The sequence below is a fragment of the Ictidomys tridecemlineatus genome, chromosome 5 (assembly GCF_052094955.1).
Source record: "Ictidomys tridecemlineatus isolate mIctTri1 chromosome 5, mIctTri1.hap1, whole genome shotgun sequence".
Classification (NCBI taxonomy): Eukaryota; Metazoa; Chordata; class Mammalia; order Rodentia; family Sciuridae; genus Ictidomys; species Ictidomys tridecemlineatus.
Window position 1 is genome coordinate 147,912,359 of NC_135481.1, and position 21,579 is coordinate 147,933,937.

Genomic DNA, 21,579 nt, shown 5'->3' on the forward strand with positions numbered 1-21,579 from the left:
CAAGTTCATTTTCATGAATTGACTGTAGAAAAAAATAAATTTTAGTGAAATGTTCTAAAAAAAAAAAAAAGAAAAAGAAGCAGCTTTCAATATCTTCTGTCCTCACCAAAGTTAGACTGTTAGTGACCTGCTTTTTTCTTACAACAGATTAAAATGGTTTTAGAAAGATTGGAATGCAAAGAAATGGTGGGCCTACTTACAGAGATGGAAGGAGAACTGAGAGATCTGTCTCAAGGATTTGCTTTGGTGGTCACATGTAGAACATTGACCTTAGCATAGTTGCAGCTGAATAGATTATTTTACTTGTGGGGCTCCACCTAAGATCACTAGCAATTTAAACACATGTCATAAATGTGTCTGCCCACCCCTGACATGCTGGTAAAAATATGATCTTAATATCATAAAAACATAGTATATATGTCAGAAAGTTACAAGAATAAGTGTAGCCCTTTGGATTTTCTTTATACTAAGTCTTCTTGTTAATATGTGCTAGTGACATTTGTCATTGTTATCTGAAAGCAAGGTAGGAATTTACTCCCTCCATAGATATTGTGTGTCCTGGAAACATCTGAAAACAGATCACTTATAGGAAATACTGTCAAATATTTATTCCACAAGAATATGAGGAGCCTCTACCTTAAGAAAATTAGGTGGGTGACTAAATTACTTTTAAAATAAGAGAGAAATAAACACACATTATTGAGTGAGACAAGTTACAAAATGTATAATGACTTTAATGTAGGAATTAATGCCTAATTATACCTGTACTGTTTTAAATTGTCTTAATGGAATTTAAACAGATAAAACCTGTTGTAGGTCTTATCTCTTATATGAGAACATACATGAAAGTCTAATCCATTATACATTAAGACTGCAATGTGGCTTTTTTCTTTTGGACACAATTTTAATTGTTTGTATCCCATATCTCTTTTGTGTACATTTTCCCTTATGACCCTCCCCACAGCAAAACTATAAGTTCAGTGCCTACCAAAATTGGTAGAACCTAATATCTTCCTCCTTGCAGCAGTATCTGATATTTGCACCATCCCACTTCTTCAATTCATTTGTGGTAGTTTACTGTTAGGAGCCCCAAAAATGCCTGAGAAGGCAAATAAGCTATAGAAGAATAAAGCCACTATCCCAGGCCTTATTATTTCTCTTGGCACATAAGCAAAACTAACTAGGCACACTCAGAAGTATAAAACATAAATGAAAACCTGTAGGGAAAAAGAACAGTAGAATCAGGCTCCTGAATTTGGAGTTATTAGGCGAAGATAAAGAAAATATTGAGAATTTAGACAGAGAGCTGGGAACTTATTTTTAAAAATGGAAATTTTAGAACAAAAAATACCATGTTTTAAGAACTGAACAGACCAGTCTTGTAACATATTGAACAAAGCAAATAGTAGAGTTAATAAACTAAAAGAAAAAACAGGAAATAATTAGAATTTTTGAGACATGAAAAGATGAAAAATCGAGGAGAATAAGACTGAGAGGATACAATGAAAAAGCCCAATATACATTAAGTTGTAGTTCTAGGAAGTGAAAAACCAGAGAAACTTGGGCAAAAGTAGTATTTGAAATAGTGATTAGTATTATCCAAAACCAGTCCTCCCCCCACTAAAAAAAACTCAGATTCAGAAAGTTCTACAGAATTCACATGCAATACAAATGATATACTTATGAGAAATTTTAGAATAGAAATTTGGGTATGTACCTCAGTGGGAGAGTGTTGCACGAATTCTCTGAATGAGAAAGATAAAGTCGCTTTATCTATCTATCTACTTATTTATTCGTTTATTTACTTTTATTTTTATGTGGTGCTGAGGATCGAACCCAGGGCCTCGCACATGCTAGGCGAATGCTCTATAGCTGAGCCACAATCCCAGCCCGTAATGTCGCTTCTTTAGGGCTACTTCCCAAGAGAGGTGAAGAGGGAGACGATAGTATTCAAGTAGGATTCCATGAGCATTGTATGTTTTCTATTACAAATTTCTAATGGATAGAGAGTCGTGTTGACCATCATATAGGACTTTTCATCAAATTAAGTGAATGGGTCATCAATTATTTCAAAACCTGTGGTCTTTTTTTTAGTTCCAGAAACCTCAAGCAATTCTTTATACGAATAATACAATTTGAAAACTTTAAAAATACGTCTTTGCTGATTTGTTGAATAATCTGATGCATGTTTGTCAAATTTTATGGAATGTTCATCACGTATGATAAAATCAAGTTTTGCACGTTGCATTTTTCAGAATGCTTCGAAGTTTTGCTTGTCAATTAATGTATTCACAGCAAAACATTAATGACATTACTGTCTAGAGGTTAGCCTTGAATGAGTAGTAAGTATTAAGGACACAGAATATTTTCCAGCCACTTGAATATGCATTATTTAAGCTGACATGAATATTTACATTCTGAAATATGAGCCAGATTGATAATTGGATAACCTACCTAACATCTGGAAACTATAATTGAAATTAGATCTGTTGGGGCTGGGTTTGTGGCTTAGTGGTAGAGCACTTGCCTAGCATGTGTGAGGCATTGGGTTTAATCCTCAGCACCACATATAAATAAATGAATAAAATAAAGGTCCATTAACAACTACAAAATATATTTAAAAAAAGAAAATAGATCTGTTAAGTTTCTGGAGCATAGGTATGCAGCTTGTTCAAGAGCATTTTTTTTCCACATTTTTATTAGAGTAGTAAATTACCATGATAACTTAAAACACATTTTAACAACAATCACATTAAATTAGGCTTATAGTAGTGTCAATTGTAGTAGACACTTTAATTCCTAAATTTATAAGTTGTAGCAGGATGAGTTATTTACTGAAAGTATCTGCTGCACAAGTCTATCTCAACAGTATATTCATTTTTTCATAAAATTGGAGGTAAGAAGGCATATAAGTTAGTATACCACTCTACAAAATAACAAATAGTACATATGAAATTATCTTAGCTTTAGCCTGGCAAGTTACCAAAAACTTACATCATCTTGCAGTCATTATCTGCTGCAAACTCCTGACTTCACACTTAGATCCCCTTTCCTTCTTATAACTCAATTCTTATGAGTTACTATGGTACCATATAAAAAACATCATAGCCAGGTGTGGTGGCAGGAGGATCCCATGTGTGAGACCAGCCTGGGCAATTTGGCAAGACACTGTCTCAAAATTCTTAAAATTTGAGGAAAAAAAGTTCTGCACATACATCTCAGAGGCAAAAGTCTCCCAGGTTTAAAACCCTCCAAAAGCATTTTAGACTCTACAATGGAAAATAGTATTCATGCTTCTTGATGATATGTTCTTTTAAATTCTGTATTTACATCATATAATGTCTTTGAGAGGAAATACTGCTTTTACTCTTCATATTTGAAGAATATGCAAATCATATATTCTAGATATCAGATACAGAAAATATGCCATTATATATTAAGAGAAACTGTTAATTCTTGTATTACTGTGCAATACCACTTCTATTAAAACGTCTCATTTTGAATAAAATTATTTGAAAAACATTTGTGTTCTCCAGATGTCTGACTTAGCAGTTACTTCTGCTCAACTCAGCTTTCTGAAGGATGCAGGAAATTGCTCTGTGGGTTGTGGAAAAGAGATTCAGCCCAGATTTTATACAAACCCTTTCAAGATAATGGAAACAATTCATGAAGTAGGCTCATAGGGTTGACTGAAATACCAGTTCTCACAGAAAAATTAAATCAGACATATGAATTAAAACTTGTAGGTCACTTTGTAAGAAGTTTCAGAAAAAACAAAAGGAATTAGGTGAAAGGGAGGAAAAGAACTAAATAACATCTGGAACCCTGAAATTCGGAATCAATGACACCTGCTAGAGAGAAGCAACCGTTCCTAGGTGCCCTACTTAGCATTTCTTTTCTTTGTCCCCAGGCTTTCAGAACTAAAGTATGAAATATAGTGATTAGGATTCAACAAAGTTGATTATATCACATTAGCAAAATGTTAAATTTTTAATTCTCAAATAACTCACCTAAATAGTGTATCTTTTTCAAACTAAATATAAGAAGAGCCAGGTGTGGTAGCGTCTGGCCTCAACAACTTATCGAGGCTCTAAGCAACTTAGTGAGACCCTGTCTCAAGTTAAAAAATAAAAAGGGCTTGGGTGGTAAAGCACTCCTGGGTTTAATTCCCAATATCCCCTGCCCCCCAAAAAAAGTACATTAAAGCCTTCATTTTCTTCAGAAAGTTATATTTATAAACTCTCTTAATCCATCTCTTTCTAGTAATAGTTTTCCAAATTTTAGAATTCATATGTCTGTTTATCAGTTGACCTCTTTATTATTATTGTCTTTGAAATTTTATAATCTGCCAAGTACAGTATATTTTGATTTATTTATTTATTTTTTTGGGGGGGTACCAAGGATTGAACCCAGAGGCATTTAACCACTGAGCCACATCTCCAGCCCATTTTATTTTTTATTTTGAGAGAGGGTCTCACTAAGTTGCTTAAGGTCTTGCTAAGTTGTTGAGGCTAGCTTTGAATTTATAATCCTCCTGCCTTAGCCTCTTAAGCCACTGGGATTATATGCATGTGCTACCCCACATGGTTTACAGTGTGAATTTTAAGTTGTTTGTTTGCTTCTTTGTTTATTCATTTGTTTATTTATTCCAATAAACAAATGAATAATTGAACCCAGGGTGCTTAACCACTAAGCCACCCTTTTTTAATATTTTATTTAGAGACAGGGTCTCACTGAGTTGTTACATACTTCACTAATCTCCTGAGGCTGCCTTTGAACTTTTGATCCTTCTGCCTCAACCTCCCGAGTTGCTGGGATTTCAGGTGTGCACCATTGCACATGGCTTAAGTGGTTTTAAATTATCGTGCTTCTTTTCTATTTAAGAAATATCGGGAGAATCAAAATTATCTAAGTATCATTTCATTTCTCTAGAGTTCAATCTTCTCAGGATAGAGTATTAGGAAGAATTTTAGATCAGTGTTAAGTACATAGCAGACATTCAGTTTTGGTTAGTCCTTCCATATATATTAGTAAAAGAGGTGTGTGTGTAACATATCTATTATGTACTTATTTTTAGTGAATTTTCAAGTTTTCTCTTTTTCTTTATAATGGCTAGAAAGCAGAACAAATATAGCTACCCTTTCCTTTTGATTGTCCCTGGAGCCATGGGTTTTCTAGGCTGTCTTACCTGCGATTGCTTACACCTATTCATTTATGCCTTGAGCCTATCATTTTTTTTTCACATTTATTCATTAGGCTTCCCTTCTGTTTTCTTCTCTCATTCTTCTGTCTTTTCAAACTACTCAGAGGTTAGTCCTACAAAGGCTTTCCTAATTATGCCTACATACTGGAGACCAGTGCATACTTCCTGTTTTCTTGTAAGTTTTATGTGGTTACCCTTAGTTGCATTACTTTTGCCCATACTTTAAATATAAATTTGATATATTCATACCTCTGCAGTGTGTTCTTGCTAACTAGAGGAAAAGTTACTTGAAGACCATGAAGGCTTTTTTGTTTTGCTTCTTTTGCCCTCCCAACAGTACTTTACATACAATAGAGGTTGAACCATTTTTACATGGTTGCAGATATTAATAACCTGTGAATTCTGAGCTCTATCCAGAGAGCTTAAATCTTCTTCAGCCCTTTAGAATTCTAGTTAAGAATTCTGAATATTTTGTTCTTGGTCAGCTCTGTAATACACACTAGGAATAAAATTGTTAATTATAAATTTATTTTGTACCGTGCTTTTAAGTTAACCTCTATGTGCCAAAATAGAAAAGGCTTACTCAGAATTTTTCAAATTAGAATAATATTACCGTATTTATAAATAAACTTCTTTTATTACTAAAAACAAATGCTATATGTGGTAAACCTATAGTTTTTACGTTTTGTTTTTTAAAATTGCTGGTCTTTAAAAAATTGAAACAAAATTAATTTTGTATGAACAGTTAACACTATTTTATGTCTAGTAATTCAGTTTTCATAAGATATTTTTACAAATTCATTGTATAATGTTTTCTATTCTTCACTGGTTTATTTGCAATAAACTTAGAAATCTAAATATCATATGATACATAGTTTCTTTTATAAACGAACATTCATTACATGTTTTTATATACTTGTTTCTTAGCTGATGAATAGTAGATAATTCTAATAGTATAGTCTCAGTTGCAACTCATAGAAAGCTACCCTTAGGCTTAAATGGCATTGGTATCTGTTATTAACTTCTAAGTGGTACAAACTGCAAACATAGTTTAATTTTAAAGAGCTTTTACTTCCTTTCTTTGGTATTCTCTTTTCTTTATCAAGTTTTTTTCTCATTTTGTCTTTCTTCTAAGTCTCAAAATGACTTAAGAATAATATGCTTCCTTGGAAATATTTTTTGGAATATTCCTGAACTCAGTCACTGTGGTGGGCAAGAATGTTTTATATTCATTGCCTTGGACCCAAGTCAGATGTCTTGTCATCCAGCCAATTTGTGGCAAGGGGATGAGGCTTAAGTTGTGGAGTCATCCCCACCCAATCCATAGACTACTACACACAGAAGGGACTAGAATATCTAGAATGTTTATGAAACCAAATACATTTATATCTCAATTGGTGACCAAAAGTTCTGTGTGCACAGAACATGTACCACAATGTACCTTATTTCACCTAAGGGAGATTGACACTTCTATTAGGGAATGTTAAAAGATAGGAATAAGATGATTAAAATTAGATAAATCATAATTATTTAGTACGGACATTAATGTAAGCTGAAGAAACAGAACAGGGAAAAGTAGAGCTACTAAAAGAAGTTCTTGTTGGAAATGAGGCATTAAAGCTGAGTGTTAAGTAATGCCTGAAACCTAGTGTAGTACCTAGAACCTAGTATAGGGGTACTTTTGTGTCATAAGAATGAAAGCACAGTCATTTTTTAAAACACTGTCTCCATTATTGTAGTCCCCAATATGAGATGACGTATTAGGAATGTGTGTTGTATTTTAAGTACTTCTCATAGATGGCATTAGTGTTCAGTTTTATAATATAAGTGTTTGAGACTTTGGTTGACTAACTTGTTTACTCATTTTTAAAATATTCAAAGTTACCTGGTTAGTTACCCTAGTGAGTTTTATTAATTCCATTTGCAACTCAGACTGGGGAAATGTGCTTTGTATTTATGACAAAGTATTTTAATGACTCTTTTCACATTAATAAATTTTCCAGGGAATGGATTTCTAAACTCAAGAGCTTCTCCAAATATGATTGGAAATACTGGTGCAAATAGTTTAGGCAAAGTCATGCCTACAAAGTCTCCCCCTCCACCAGGTGGTGGCAATCTTGGAATGAATAGTCGGAAACCAGATCTTCGAGTTGTCATCCCACCTTCAAGCAAGGGCATGATGCCTCCCCTGGTAAGTTGAACTTCTCTTCAGCTTTATTCTTTACAACACACATTTTATACATAGTCAGTCTGTATCTGCCTTTAGAATTTTCTGTATGTCTTTACAGCCCACAAAACTTTTTTGATATATATTTGTATTCAAAATTAGTATTTGAAGAGACAATTCTATTTGAAATGCACAAAAATTACATTATGGAAAAATAAGAAACAAATTTTCTTAGTGTTTATTTGAAATTAAAGCTAAATATGGAGAAGTAATTATGTTAGTTCTAATTTTACCAGGCTAAAATCTTTGCTTAGAGATCTCATTCCCAAATTCATAAGTTAATTATGATTTATTTCTTCTCTGTACTTTGAATCTTTCGGTAATTTATTATATTCTTTTCTGAGAAAGAAACATTAAATTATTTGTTAGAAATTCTACATACCAGAGAGAACTATTACAGAATAGTTTATTCATACAAACTTTAGATGAGCTACTCTCCAAATAATTTTTTGCTTATTCCTTCTCAAATAACCTTTCTATTTAACTCTGTAAAGAATGCAATACCCCTGCCCCCAACTTCTTGACAGTGTCTTTAGAACTTTAGAGTTCTAGCCTCATTTGCTTTTTAATCCCATGTCTGTGTTTGTAATGGAGCAAAAGAATATGTTTATCCCCATTAGCTTCTTGTAGAAAAAAATTAGAAAACATATGCCAGGTTTAAAGCAATTTTTAGTGTAACAACTGCTTGAATATTAGCATACTAAGTAATGTGCCAAGTGTTCTTTACCAGGTGCAGCTGGTAAACATGCCTTTTATGTTTTTGCTAAGTGAAAGTGAGGCTATCAGGCTTAGATAATAATTCTATATTTGTTTTTGTAGATTACAAAACATTATATATGCATTCTCTCATCTGATTCTCAATTAGACTTTGTGAATAAGGAAAGATGAGAAAACTGAGCTAAAAATGCCAGGACCTTTGAGACTTAGTCTTGTACTCTACCCAAGTCAAAAAACAAAGAAGTACTTTTTCATTTGGGTGTACAGAAAGCTGAAAGCTGTAATACTCCGAACTTTATAATGAAAAAACAAACAAAAAACTTGAACTTACAGCAGATTCACAGTTTTCCTTGAATCCATTATAGTGCAAAGATTTCAGGGCAGTCAGCTGGCCTGAAGCTTAGGGAAAGACAGATGCTATGGGAAGAGAGGATATTGGGACACTGGGCAGGTCACAATGACAGGAGTTAAACTAGGGTGGTTAGTGAATTACTAGAGACCAGGTGTGCACTGGCAGGGCTATTTGAAACATTTGGGTTCACAAAGTAGGGTGAATCTGTCTTGTCTTATAGTCTTTTCCATCATGAGCCCCATTGAATACTCCATATGAAAAATCAGGAATGTCCTTGGAAAGCCTCCCTTGAAGGAGAGAAGGGGGAGAGTGGCTACTATATTAGGAGCCAAAACATTTGTTTGAATCTTTTTATCCTTTTTCTTCCATGAAACAAAAACCTCTGTGAGGACGTAAACAACCGTGTGACTCTTAGGGCACTGGAGAAATCCCATTGTATCTGGGGAAATAGAAAAGGAAAGCTATCTCAGTCTATGATGGAGGAGCAGGAAGACAGGTTAGGTGCACAGCAGTGCCATGAGAGTGGCTATATGACTGAGAAGGCCACAACCTGTAGCACATTAGAGAGGTGATAGATTAAAACATAATGGGACAATCAGGGTAATAAACTGGGTAAGCCAGGACCCACCTGCAGAGGGATTTGAGCCTGTGGTAGAAACACTTGAGAGTATTGATAGCAACAGTAAAGATCAAACATTGTTCAATTTCTAAGAAAATTAATTAATACCTATTACTACAGGCCCATTTGAAGGAATTGCATTGTCTATAAGTCAATAGGAATTATCTATACTGAAATTTAAAAAAAAAATCAAAACCAAACACAGAACAAAGTATCCTAGAACTGTGGAATTTGTAATTGGAATTCCCCCTCAAAAAAAAAAGAACAGCAGGAATAATAACAAAGTAGGGTGAATGCTATCAATACCCACACATATACACATATATATTTAGATTGCTAAAAGCAAAAGGCAAGAAAAATCAAAGACAGCCAGAGAAAAGAGACATATTATACACAGAACAAAGAAAAACTCTTAACCCAGAATTCTATACCTAGCAAAATTGTTTTACAAAAATACGATTAAAATACTTTCTTAAACAAAAATCATGAGAATTTATTGCCAGCAAATCTACTCTACAAGAAATGTTAAAGTCCTTCTGTAGAAAGAATGTTATGTCAGCAAAAACTTGAATCTACACAAAGAAATGAAGAACAGTGGAAATGGAATAAGCAAAGATAAATCACTTTTCCCTTATTTCTTATATAAATCTTCTATTTTCAGTTTTAGATTTATAGAAAGATTATAAAGATAGTATAGAACATTTACTCATACTGTGTCAAATTTCTTCTTAATATATATTAGTATGGTACATTTATTAAAACTAATGAACTAATATTGATATAGTATTATTATCTAATGTTTTTGAGGAACACTGGTTACATATTTTGTAGGATGTGTCTCAGTTGAGATTTGTCTGATGTTTTTATCATGATTAGACAGGGATTATTGGTTTTAGGAAAGAATGCCATGTAATTAAGGTGCCATTGTCATCATACTGTGTCCAGGGTGAATACTATGTACTGACTAATTGCTACTGTTAACTTGGTTACCAGGCTAATGTAAGTGTTTAACAAGTTTTCTGTTTTACTTCCTTGTTTTCCCCTTTCCATACTGTAGTTTTTGGAAGGAGATCACTATATGCAGCCCAGCTTAAGGAATGGGAATTAAGACTATCTACCTCCTTGAAGGAGGAGTATCTACATACATTATTTAGGTTCTTAGGTATAGACTTAGCTGATCTTTCTCATTTGTTTAAATACTTATTTATCTAAATATGACTTGACTCATAAACATTTGTTTTAAATTTTGGGTTATAATGGAATACCACTTTTTTTTTTTTTTCCCTAAACTGTTCTAGCTTTAACTTTTGGGAGCTGTTCACTTCTTTCCTTTGTCCCTTTGATATACACTTATCCTTGTGGAATTTTTTGCTTGTTTTGTTTTGGTTTTGACGGCGGGTGGAGGGAGGGTACATTTTTACTTTCTAGATCTACTAGGCTCATCTCATGTATTTCCTGGGCTAGTCTTAAAGTCAGGCATTTCTCCAAGGAACCCTGGTTCATTTTACTGGACAATTATTATTAGTGTTTCCTTCTTTTTAATTGCTCTAAGAGGCAGCTGATTTTATAAAGTAAATATGTTGGCAGTATATTTTCTGTGTATAGCATATGTAAAAATAAAATATATAACAACAAAGGATGGGAGGGAGGAATTGGATATACACTGTTGTAGGTCCTTATTCTACACATAACATACAAAATGTTATTTGAAGATGAACTCTGATTAACTATGTATATTGCAAACCTTAGAGTATCTACAGAAAAAGAAATTTAAAGAAGTTAAATAATAAGTAAATAGAGGAGAGTAAGTATAATTATGAAAAATCCTCTGATAGTTAAAGAACAGCACAAAATTTTAAAAAGCATGATGGTAGATTTTAATCCAACCATTCAGTGTGGTCAGAATACATCAAAGACAGACTGTCAGATTTATTTTTTAAAAAAGGCAAGGCCAAACAATATATAAGAAACCCATTTTAAAGACATAAATGGATGGAGAAAAATATACTATGCAAATAATGACCAAAAGAAAGCTGAAGTAGTCATAGTGATTTCTGACAGTGTAGATTTACAACAACAAATATTGTCAGGGAAAGGGAAACATTACATAGTTCATTTTTCAAGAAATAACACCTCAGACCTCCAAAATATGTAAAGTGAAAACTGACAGGGATTATTGGTTTTAGGAAAGAATGCCATGTAATTAAGGTGCCATTGTCATCATACAAAACATGAAATGGAAAAATGCACAATGGCAGTTGTAGTCTTCAAAATTCTTCTCTCAGTATCACTCATCCAGCATCGCTGAACATCACTCAGCCAGCCTGGCCTAAAACAGTGTTTTGTTTATAAAACACTCAACAGCAGCAGGACACATGCTTTTCTCATGTATATGTAAAACATTCACCAAGATAGATCATCCTGTGTCATAAAACCTACCTTAGCAATTTTGAAGAATTGAATTCATACCTATTATATTTTCTGGCTCTAATGAAATAAAACAGGAAACCAGTAACAAAAAGACAATAGGAAAATATCCACATACTTAAAAAATATACTCCCCCATACTCCCCCTGCCCTGCTGTGCTGGGGATTGAACACTTGACCTTTTGCATGCTACGTAAGTACTCTGCCTGTTTGGAGCTATATCCTTGGCACCAGTTAATACACTTTTAAGTAACCTGCGGGCCACAGGTAATCTCTAGGGAATTTTACAATTGTATATGCTGAATGAAAGTATAACATATATCAAAATTTTGAGGATTAAATAGAATAATACGGGCAGAAAATTTATAGTGTTAAATGCATATGTTAGAAAAGAAGAAAGGTCCCAAGTCAGCAATCTAAGCTTTTAACTTTAAGAATATTGAGAAAGAAGAACAAACCTAATCCAAAGCAAGCTGAATGGAAAAAAAATAGAGTGGAAATCAATAAAATTTAAGCCAAGAAAGCAGTAGAGGAAAGTAATCAAACCAAAAAATGGTAGGTTTTTTTTTTCATTCAAAATTTCAATTGGTAAGTCTTAAGTGATGCTGATCAAAGGAAAAAAGACCTGGTTATCAATGTTGAGAATGAAAAAGGGTACCTCACCCCAAAGATACTAGTAGATAAGAAAATACTACAAACAACTGTGTTCTGATTAATTTGATAGTTTGGCAAATTGCTTGAAAAATACAAACTATCAAGGAATTACTAAGTGCAACTGTAAAGAAATAGTTAACCTGAATGCTAAATATTTGTAAAGCAATTGAAGTGCTAATTTTAAAGCCTTATAAAGGAGAAAATTTTCAAACCAATTCAGTTTTGCTAGCAAATTCTACCACACTTTTGAGGAAGACATAATACCAATCCCAAACAATCTCTTTCAGAAAAAACAGAAGAGGCAGACATACTTCCCAACTCATTTTAAAGCCAGCATTACCTTAATAAAAAACCAGAATTAAGGTAATATAAGAAAAGGTAACTACAGACCAGTTTCCCTCATGAACTCTAGACGTAAGTCAAAAAGACATTAGTTAGTAAATAAATTCAGCAATATATAAAAGGGTAATATATCAAGATTAAGTGGGTTTCATCTCATGAATGCAAGGGTGATTTCTATATTTGAAAGTTCATCAGTATAACCCACCATGTTACAGGATATGACATTTATTCATGATATTAAATGAACACAACTCGGCAAACTAGAAGGGACCTTAACCTAATAAAGAGCATCTGCTGAAATCTTAACAAGTAACACTAGTAGGGGGAAGGTGGTTAGTCTTTTATTAGTATTAAAGATATAGGCAGTTTTTTTTTTATCACCACTGAAGTCTTAGCTAGTATAGTTAAGCAAGAAAATTAAATACAGTGCATACATACTAGGAAAGAAGAAATTGAATCATCTGAAGATACAGTTTTTGATATAGAAAAGCATGAAAATCATACAGAAAAAATCTGAGACCAGTCAATGAGTTCAGCAAGGGTACAAAGGGTACAGTAAAGTTCAGCATAGGGTACAAAGCCAGTATACAGAAGTCTATTGTATTCTTAAACCACCAGTGAAAAATTGAAATTCAAAGTTTAAAATAGCACCCCACTCCCCCAAAAGGGAAGGAAATGGGTAAGTACAAATGTAACAAAATATATGCAGTCTGAAAACTAAAAAACACAACCTAAATTAATAAATCATATTAATGGATTAGAAAACTCAGTATTGTTAAGATGTCAATTCTTCCCATATTGTCTATTAATTAAACACAATCCCAATCAAGATCACAAGAAATTTTTTTTCTTTTTTTTCTTTTTTTTTTTTTTTTTAGAAATCAGTGAGCTAGTTCTGAAATATTTTTGGAAAGGCAACAGAACTATAACAGCCAAAACAATTTTTAAAAAGAAGAAAATAAGACACTTCGTGGTTTTAAGACCATCTGTAAAGCTGTAGTAATTCAGAATGTGTGGTGTTGGCAAAAAACTAGGTACATAGATAAGTGGACAGTAGAGACCTGTATGAATATACATTCAGCTGTTTTATGGCAAAGATAGTAAGACAGTTCGGTGGAGAAAAAATAGTCATTACAGCTAATGGCATTGGAATACTTCAATATCCAGATGCAAAGAAAAAAAACTTGGCACATGCCTATTAAAAAAAAGATTCGAAATGGATCATTGACCCAAATTTAATGCATGAAACTAAAAATTATGGGACAAACCCATAAACAGCAAAAGTGATCCATAAAGTAAAAAATGGATATATCAGAATTTGTGAGAATTTAAGTTTTGCTCTGTGAATGGCACTGTTCAAAAAATAAAAGCACAACCTACAAATTAAGAGAAAATATTTATAAATCACATGTCCAAATAAAGGGCTTGTGTATAATGCACTCTTAAAACTCAGCAATGGAAAATATACAACCCAGTTTTTTAAATGGGCACAAGATCTCTTTCCACAGTGCTGGTGATCAAACCCAGACTTGTGCTTGCTAAGCAAACTCAGTTCCACTAAGCTACACCCCCATCAACAAAATCTTAACAGATATTTCAAAAGAAGGTATATAGATGGCAAATAAACATGTGCTTAATACCATTAGGCATTATGGAAACAAAAATTAAAACCACTTGTTAAAATGGCTAAAATTATAAAACTAAAAATGCTTCTGGAAATGCAGAGTGATAAGAACTCTCCTAAATTCCTTCTTGGAGTGCAAAATGATAGAACCACTTTGGAAAAGAATTTGGTAGTTCTTTATGAAGTTAAATATATATTTGCTATATAACCCAGCAATCCCACTCCATAGGTAAATCCAAGTGAACTTAAAACTATGCTTATGTAATAACCTGTATTTTTTTTCATAATTGAGAAAAACTGAGAATAACCCATATTTCCTTCAACAGATGAGTGGATATACACACTTTGGTTTCATCCAGACAAAGGACTACTACTCAGCAATAAAAAGGAAGGCACAACAATAGATAAATCTTAAATGAGTTTTGTTAACTGAAAGAAGCCAGATCCAAAAGGATACCTAGGGTGTGATTCCACTTACATTCATTCCAAAAAATGCAAAACAGCTCAGTAGTTGGGAGTGTGAGAGAGGCTGACTACAAAGGAATAGTATGGAATATTTGAGATGATAGAACTACTTTATATGAGATTGTGGTGTTAGCTATGAGTCTGCATTTGTTAAAACATAAAACTTGTGCATTACAAGAGTGATTTTTATCAAATGGAATCAAATAAATCAGGACTAATGGAATGCAAACTGTGACACATGAAAATAAGTATATTACAAATTAATGACTGTGTGATAACAAAGGAACTGAGGAAGAAAGCTGGTTTAAGTAACTTTAGAAGTGTTTTGATTGGATACTGTAAGGATAGAAACAAAAACAGTGTAGTAAATCATAGTAGAAAGTAAATCTGAGACACACACAGATAGTGAATATAGCAGATATGTGGAATCAGGTTTCTCTGACTGGACAAAAAGTTACATATAAGCAAGAGGGGTAAGAGTTGAGGAAGCGAGAAATAAACCCTCTTTCTGGGGTGTAGTTGAAAGTTTCAGTATGAGCTTACCTTTTTAAACATATAGATAGATATAGAAATACAGATGTTACATACATACACATTAATATGTATCATATATGTTCTAGTTCTGTCTACCGATAAGTCCTTGAAATATGGTACCCAGTAAATAAGTATAACTAGCACTCAGATTTTACTTTCTAAACACCATTTCTTTAATTCAGGGAATTTAGTTTAATTCCTTAAAGAAGTGGTTGAGATACCATCTCACTCCAGTAAGATTGGCAGCCACTATGAAGTCAAACAACAACAAGTGCTGGCGAGGATGTGGAGAAAAGGGTACTCTTGTACATTGCTGGTGGGACTGCAAATTGGTGCGGCCAATTTGGAAAGCAGTTTGGAGATTCCTGGGAAAGCTGGGAATGGAACCACCATTTGACCCTGCTATTGCCCTTCTCGGACTATTCCCTGAAGACCTTAAAAGAGCATGCTACAGGGATGCTGCCATATCGATGTTCATAGCAGCACAATTCACAATAGCTAGACTGTGGAACCAACCCAGATGCCCTTCAATAGATGAATGGATAAAAAAAATGTGGCATCTATACACAATGGAGTACTATGCAGCAATAAAAAATGACAAAATCATAGAATTTGCAGGGAAATGGATGGCACTAGAGCAGATTATGCTTAGTGAAGCTAGTCAATCCCTAAAAAACAAATACCAAATGTCTTCTTTGATATAATGAGAGCAACTATGAACAGAGCAAGGAGGAAGAGCAGGAAGAAAAGACTAACATTAAACAGAGTCATGAGATGGGAGGGAAAGGAAGAGTAAAGGGAAATTGCATGGAAATGAAGGGAGACCCTCATTGCTATACAAAATTACATATAAGAGGTTGTGAGGGGAATGGGAAAATAAACAAGGAGAGTAATGAATTACAGTAGATGGGGTAGAGAGAGAAGATGTGAGGGGAGGGGAGGGGGGATAGTAGGGGATAGGAAAGGTAGCAGAATACAACAATTACTAATTGGGCATTATGTAAAATTGTGGATGTGTAACCGACGTGATTCTGCAATCTGCATTTGGGGTAAAATTGGGAGTTCATAACCCACTTGAATCTAATGTATGAAATATGATATGTCAAGAGCTTTGTAATGTTGAACAACCAATAAAAAAAAAAAAAGAAGTGGTTGATTGGTAGACCTGGTATGTGAACTACAAGATGAGCAAAAGGCACTAAAGAATAAGTGCATGTCAAAAGGTCACAGGAGGGCTAGAGATAGAATGCTTGCCTCTTATACACAAGGCCCTGGGTTCAACCCCCAGCACCACAAAAAAAAGAGGGGCGGTGTCACAGGAGACACCTTTCCAAAAGAACTCCCAAAGCCTCAAAACTAGAACACTTGAGTAACAAAATAACAAATTACAAAATTACCAGTCATCTATGTATTTATATTCCAAGGGATGACAAATATTGAGTTCATTATTGATATAAGTGAATGATTGAATAAATAAATAGTGAAGTGACAACTCTTCCTTAGAGAGAAATTAGTATAAGTAGAAAGAATAAGACAAATAATAAATCACTTTTACAACATCACAGTGCAATGATAATTGTTTCAGGCAAGGTCAGTCAATAAGAGCTGCAATTAGTGGGCAAAAGTTAAGATGAAACACAGTATTTACATGGCTTCAAAATGTCTCTTCCCCAATAATTATTTGTTTCTTACAAAGGAAAAATAGTGATTTAATACTGGAGAATCCTGAAAGAAGCTATCATGTTAAATAGAGGATCAATGCTAACTTCCCTGGTAATGAGACAAAAAGACACATGCTTTCCAGTATGGTGTGCTAAGAATAAGAAGGTCATATATCTCCGTGGTATTCTTCTATTAGTCTGTTTCTTCTAACAATGAATAAGTATAAGACAAACCTTGTTCAGAGACATTCTACAAGATAACTGAATAGTATTCTCCAGAAGTTCAAGGTCATGAAAAAAAAACAAAACAAGGAAATACTAAGGAACTATTACAGAACAGATCGAGACTAAGAATACATGATAACTAAAAGCATGTGGGATCCAAGGTCTGATCCTGGGTCAGAAAAAGGTCATAGGTTTAAAAAAATAAAAAAATGGTGAAATCCAAGTAAAATTCAAAGCTTTAAATAGTGCTGTCTTTTTAACATTAGTTTCAACAATTGCATTATTTCTTTGGAATATTAACCTTGGAAGATGTTGAGTGAGGTGTCTGAAGGGAACTCTCTTTGCTCCCTAATTCTAAAATTATTTTAGAATAAAATATTCAACATACATATAGACATAACAAATAAATAAGTCCACAAAAGGAGCCACTGGGGGCAAGGAATGGCATTTAGGATGGCCATTTGGCTCACCTTTCAGAAGAAACTGGTCATGCAGTACCTACTACTTACTATCTTTCAGAAATACAAAATTTTAAAAAAGGTTTCACTTAAGGCACAGAAATGTGTTTACAAGAATTATTAGTAAACTGAAAAGTTTAAAGATGAAACTACATTTAGACTTTGAGAAACTGCTTAATAAAATTATTTCTGGGTTTTGTTTGTTATTTTTCCCTATTAGGCATTAAACTCAGAGGCACTTAATCACTGAGCCATATCGGCAGCTTGTTTATTTTTTATTTTGAGACTGCATCTCTCTAAGCTGCTTAGTGCCTCACTAAGTTGCTGAGGCTGGCTTTGAACTTGTGATCCTCTTGCCTCAGCCTTCTGAGCTCTGGGATTATAGGCATGCGCCACAGCAGCTGTTTCAGTGAAAAAGAAATTAGGAAGCATTTCTACAGAGAACAACAAAACTTACCACAAAACTATTTACCCCTTTATCCCTGAAGGTTAAAGTGAAAACTACATATTTTACACACACACACACACACACACACACACACACACACACAGCCATAGTGTTTGATAGTGTTTTGATCTGTATCTTGTAGTTGGAGATGTAATAATGATTATGTATGACAAAGTAGCTGAAAAGTATTTTACTCACATTTGAAGTAGTAATTACAGGCCACATGATTGTTTTGCAGAGTAAATAATCAGCCTCTTTCCTATTTCATCCCATTCATTTGCAGAGAAACCTGCTTCAAGATTAGGGTTTCATGTATTAGTAATGCTCAAGGACACATTTTTACAGATTGAGAGAGAATTGGTTGACAATTCAAGTAAAATGAGAAGAAAATAATGAGTAAACTGCTTCAAGCATATTAATATTTTATAAATGTTTAGAAGGAACAAATATGTTTCATTTGTTTCTTTCCTATTCATAGCTTATATCAGTTCATTTCTTCTCCAGCCTGATTTTCATACACACACACACACACACACACACACACACACACACAGAGTTTTTCTCTACTACAATTATTTTGTTCACATGTACACTATTATTTGCAAATAATAAGCATAAAAATCTGTTAAATTTATTAACAAATATTTGAGATCCTGTTGTTTCATAACATCATGTTAGCTACTATGGAAAGTAAAGCACACCATAATTTCTGCCTACCAGGGTGCACAGAATCTAGCAGGAGATAGACATGTGTGACCAGGTGGGGTAGTAATAGGAGGATTCAGATGTAAGTATATTCTTTAGAGTTCCAAATGTAGACTGCTGTCACAATTAGCAACCTTTTTAAATGTCACAGGAGTGTGGTCATTTGTAAGAGAGGCCAACATAAGAGCAGACTGAGATGGCAGTGGGGTGGGGGTGCTTTAAATCCGGGCCCTAGAGAATTTAAAAGAATTTTCTAGTCTTGAAAAATGAACTCAAGTATAGAGACAGCAAGTAATTGTATTTCTATTTGTTGTGTATGTAATCATCTCTGGAGAATTACAGACAACTTCTAGTGTCTGTTTTTCTAAAGTAATTCTTTGTTTTGAGTGCCACTGGTCTTAGTTAACTCTCTTATCCCTCTTATGTGCTGAGTACAGTCGGAGGAAGAGGAATTGGAGTTGGTGAGTGCGGGTTTCTGCTTGAAGGGAGTTGAAAAAAATGTAGAAAGTACTAATTCTCTTAAATGTTTTTTATCTAACCAATGTTCCTTTGTTACACAGATATTTTTCTTTTTATTAAAATACTATTCAAACACTTTGACCCACAAAAGCAATCTGCTAGTACTGTAGACTCTGGTTTTTTCTATTTAAAATTGTATATGTTGACTCATTTTATTGGTTCGAGGGAACATTGAATAGAGCTTTTAAAAAACAGCTGTCCATGAGTACAGGACAGTGTTAAACATTTTAAAAGGAAAGATACAAAATGCCTTATATAGCTCTCCAAATTATTAAAAATATTTTTAGAAAATGACCTCACCCTCAAAGTTCCTCAGATTGTAACACACAGTCTTGTGTTATTTCTCTTTCTTTCAAAAAGATTACATCATTTTTGGTGAGGTCACCTTTTTCAGAGTTGGAATTATTTCATCCTGCGTGAGAGGATCTGAACCACAAGGGGGTTCCCTGTTTACTAAAAGGAATATCTGTAATTGAACATACACAAATTTACTTTTCTATCAGAAGATACTCTATTCTTAAAAGCGGCTATTATCTTACCTCCCCACCCCACCCCCCCAAAAAAAAACAAACGTTTTATCTTGGCTTTTCCTCTAGATAATAAACTTAAATAAAAATAACTTGCAGTTGATTTGTTTCTTCTTTGGGATCTAAATCCCAAACTACACACAAGTAATCATATGCATTCAAAGTCAGCTGCTGATTAGTTGTCTCTGATTAAAGGGAAATAAAAACTTGAAAGTGTTCAATTCTTAGCATGGATAGGGGTTAAGAGTGCATGAGAGCATGGGGTAAAGGCATCATTTGGTTTTGTTTGCATTTGTTATTACATGTTTATGCATGCTCTTGTGTTTTGCAGTTTGTTTTCTTTTTAAATAAGGTTGTCTATGCTTAGTCCTTAAAATGAGATCGTTCTTTATTTAGCATTGTGATCACTCAGTTTTGGATTTGTTTTTGTGTCGGTTAAGTGAAACCCAAGTTTGTTGTGAATGTGATGTTAGGTTATATTATGAATATCTTTGGGTGAAATACTTATTGATTTAAAACTTATTAGCAAGTAAAAGTTATAATTCAAACATAAATGATTCATCTTAAATTAGACCTGTTTACACTTATGACAGTGTCCTAAATGCTTCCATGAATTATCTAGCACTATGTTGCCCTCTAGTGGTTGTGAAGGTCATTTACTCAGAATCAAATCCCATTGAGATAAAGAGCTTTGATGGATAGAAACAATATATGGCAAGGTTATTGTTATCCCCTGCCTTTGAAATCATGCCAGGAGATTGCCATAGAGATGAAACCATAGAGTGATTAGGTAGTCCATACCATACCCCTCATGCTGTATTCTTTCATCTCATTTGGCTTACAGACCAAATATTAGAGAAAAATTAAGTCCAAAGTATGTCCCTGTCTCAAAAACTTAAAATACTAATTTGATGCCAAGACTAAAATATATTCCCAATTGTCATACATTAACTTTCCACCTTCCTTAAATAAGTGCACATATAATTACAGAATTTCAGAGATGAACTTCCAAAGGCTTTAAAATATAGAAATCATGAAATGTAAGACAAAAAGACATGACCAAAAAATGTCAATAGCCATTTATGTTCTTTAAAACTTAAGCAAATTCAGACTCTTAAAACTTAATTCAAAATTTAGAGTTTTATATGTCAAAGTCAAAACAGTCAGAAATGCAATCTGTTAGAATTAGAAAGTTGTTCAAATTGGTTTGAGCTCTATAATATTATCATGGGTGACTTTGACTCTGGGACCTGTACTAAGGACTTTAGCTGGTGAGAACCAGGCTACAGAGGTCCTTTAGAAGCCTTGCAATTCTAGAACAGCTTTACCTCATAACAGCTCTAGTAGAATAGCTGGACGGGAGAAATAAATATATTCGTCCTTTTTGAAAAATCAACACCGTGTAGAAGATTGATTATAGGGGATTTCTGGGATAATTTAAAGATACTGTCTAACATGTCTGTAGTACTTCAGTTCCCAAAGCACTTCTAACATTGCTTCATTTGATTGTCACAATAGCATTTGCAAGGCAGAGTCGGACAAAGATTGCTTTACTCCTGTGTGACAAAGTTAGAGGTTCAAAGTATTTAAATGATTAATCCAGTCTTACGATGTGGTAAATGTAGGACCAACACTCAGACAGTACATCCACACACAGTGTGGCCATCCTGATATCTTCTAACTTAGGATAAAAACTATGAACTAAAAAGAGATTAACTGAGATCTAGAGCTTTATCAAATGATCATTTTTTCACATACCTAGATTTAGCCAAAGGCCTGCAACTTATGTGTCTTTCTGAAAATAGTGATAGACAAAACCAAATAACATTCTGATCCTTTAGAATCTAAAGACACTGAATCATACTTTTGCTG

The 21,579-nt window shown here is 33.7% G+C and overlaps 1 protein-coding gene across 8 annotated transcripts in view; it reads left to right on the forward strand.

Annotated features, from left to right (window-relative positions):
* Mef2a (myocyte enhancer factor 2A) overlaps window positions 1–21,579 on the forward strand; it is a 147,506-nt gene that overhangs the window by 115,232 nt on the left and 10,695 nt on the right. For 5 of the 8 annotated variants that reach the window (XM_040275969.2, XM_005320089.5, XM_021722865.3 and 2 more), the window contains 2 exons: window positions 7,207–7,394; window positions 19,099–19,122. In XM_040275969.2, the coding sequence (XP_040131903.1) occupies window positions 7,207–7,394; window positions 19,099–19,122 (212 nt within the window). The remainder of the gene's footprint in view (window positions 1–7,206; window positions 7,395–19,098; window positions 19,123–21,579) is intronic. The other 3 variants (XM_078051255.1, XM_040275971.2, XM_040275970.2) reach the window with 1 other exon arrangement.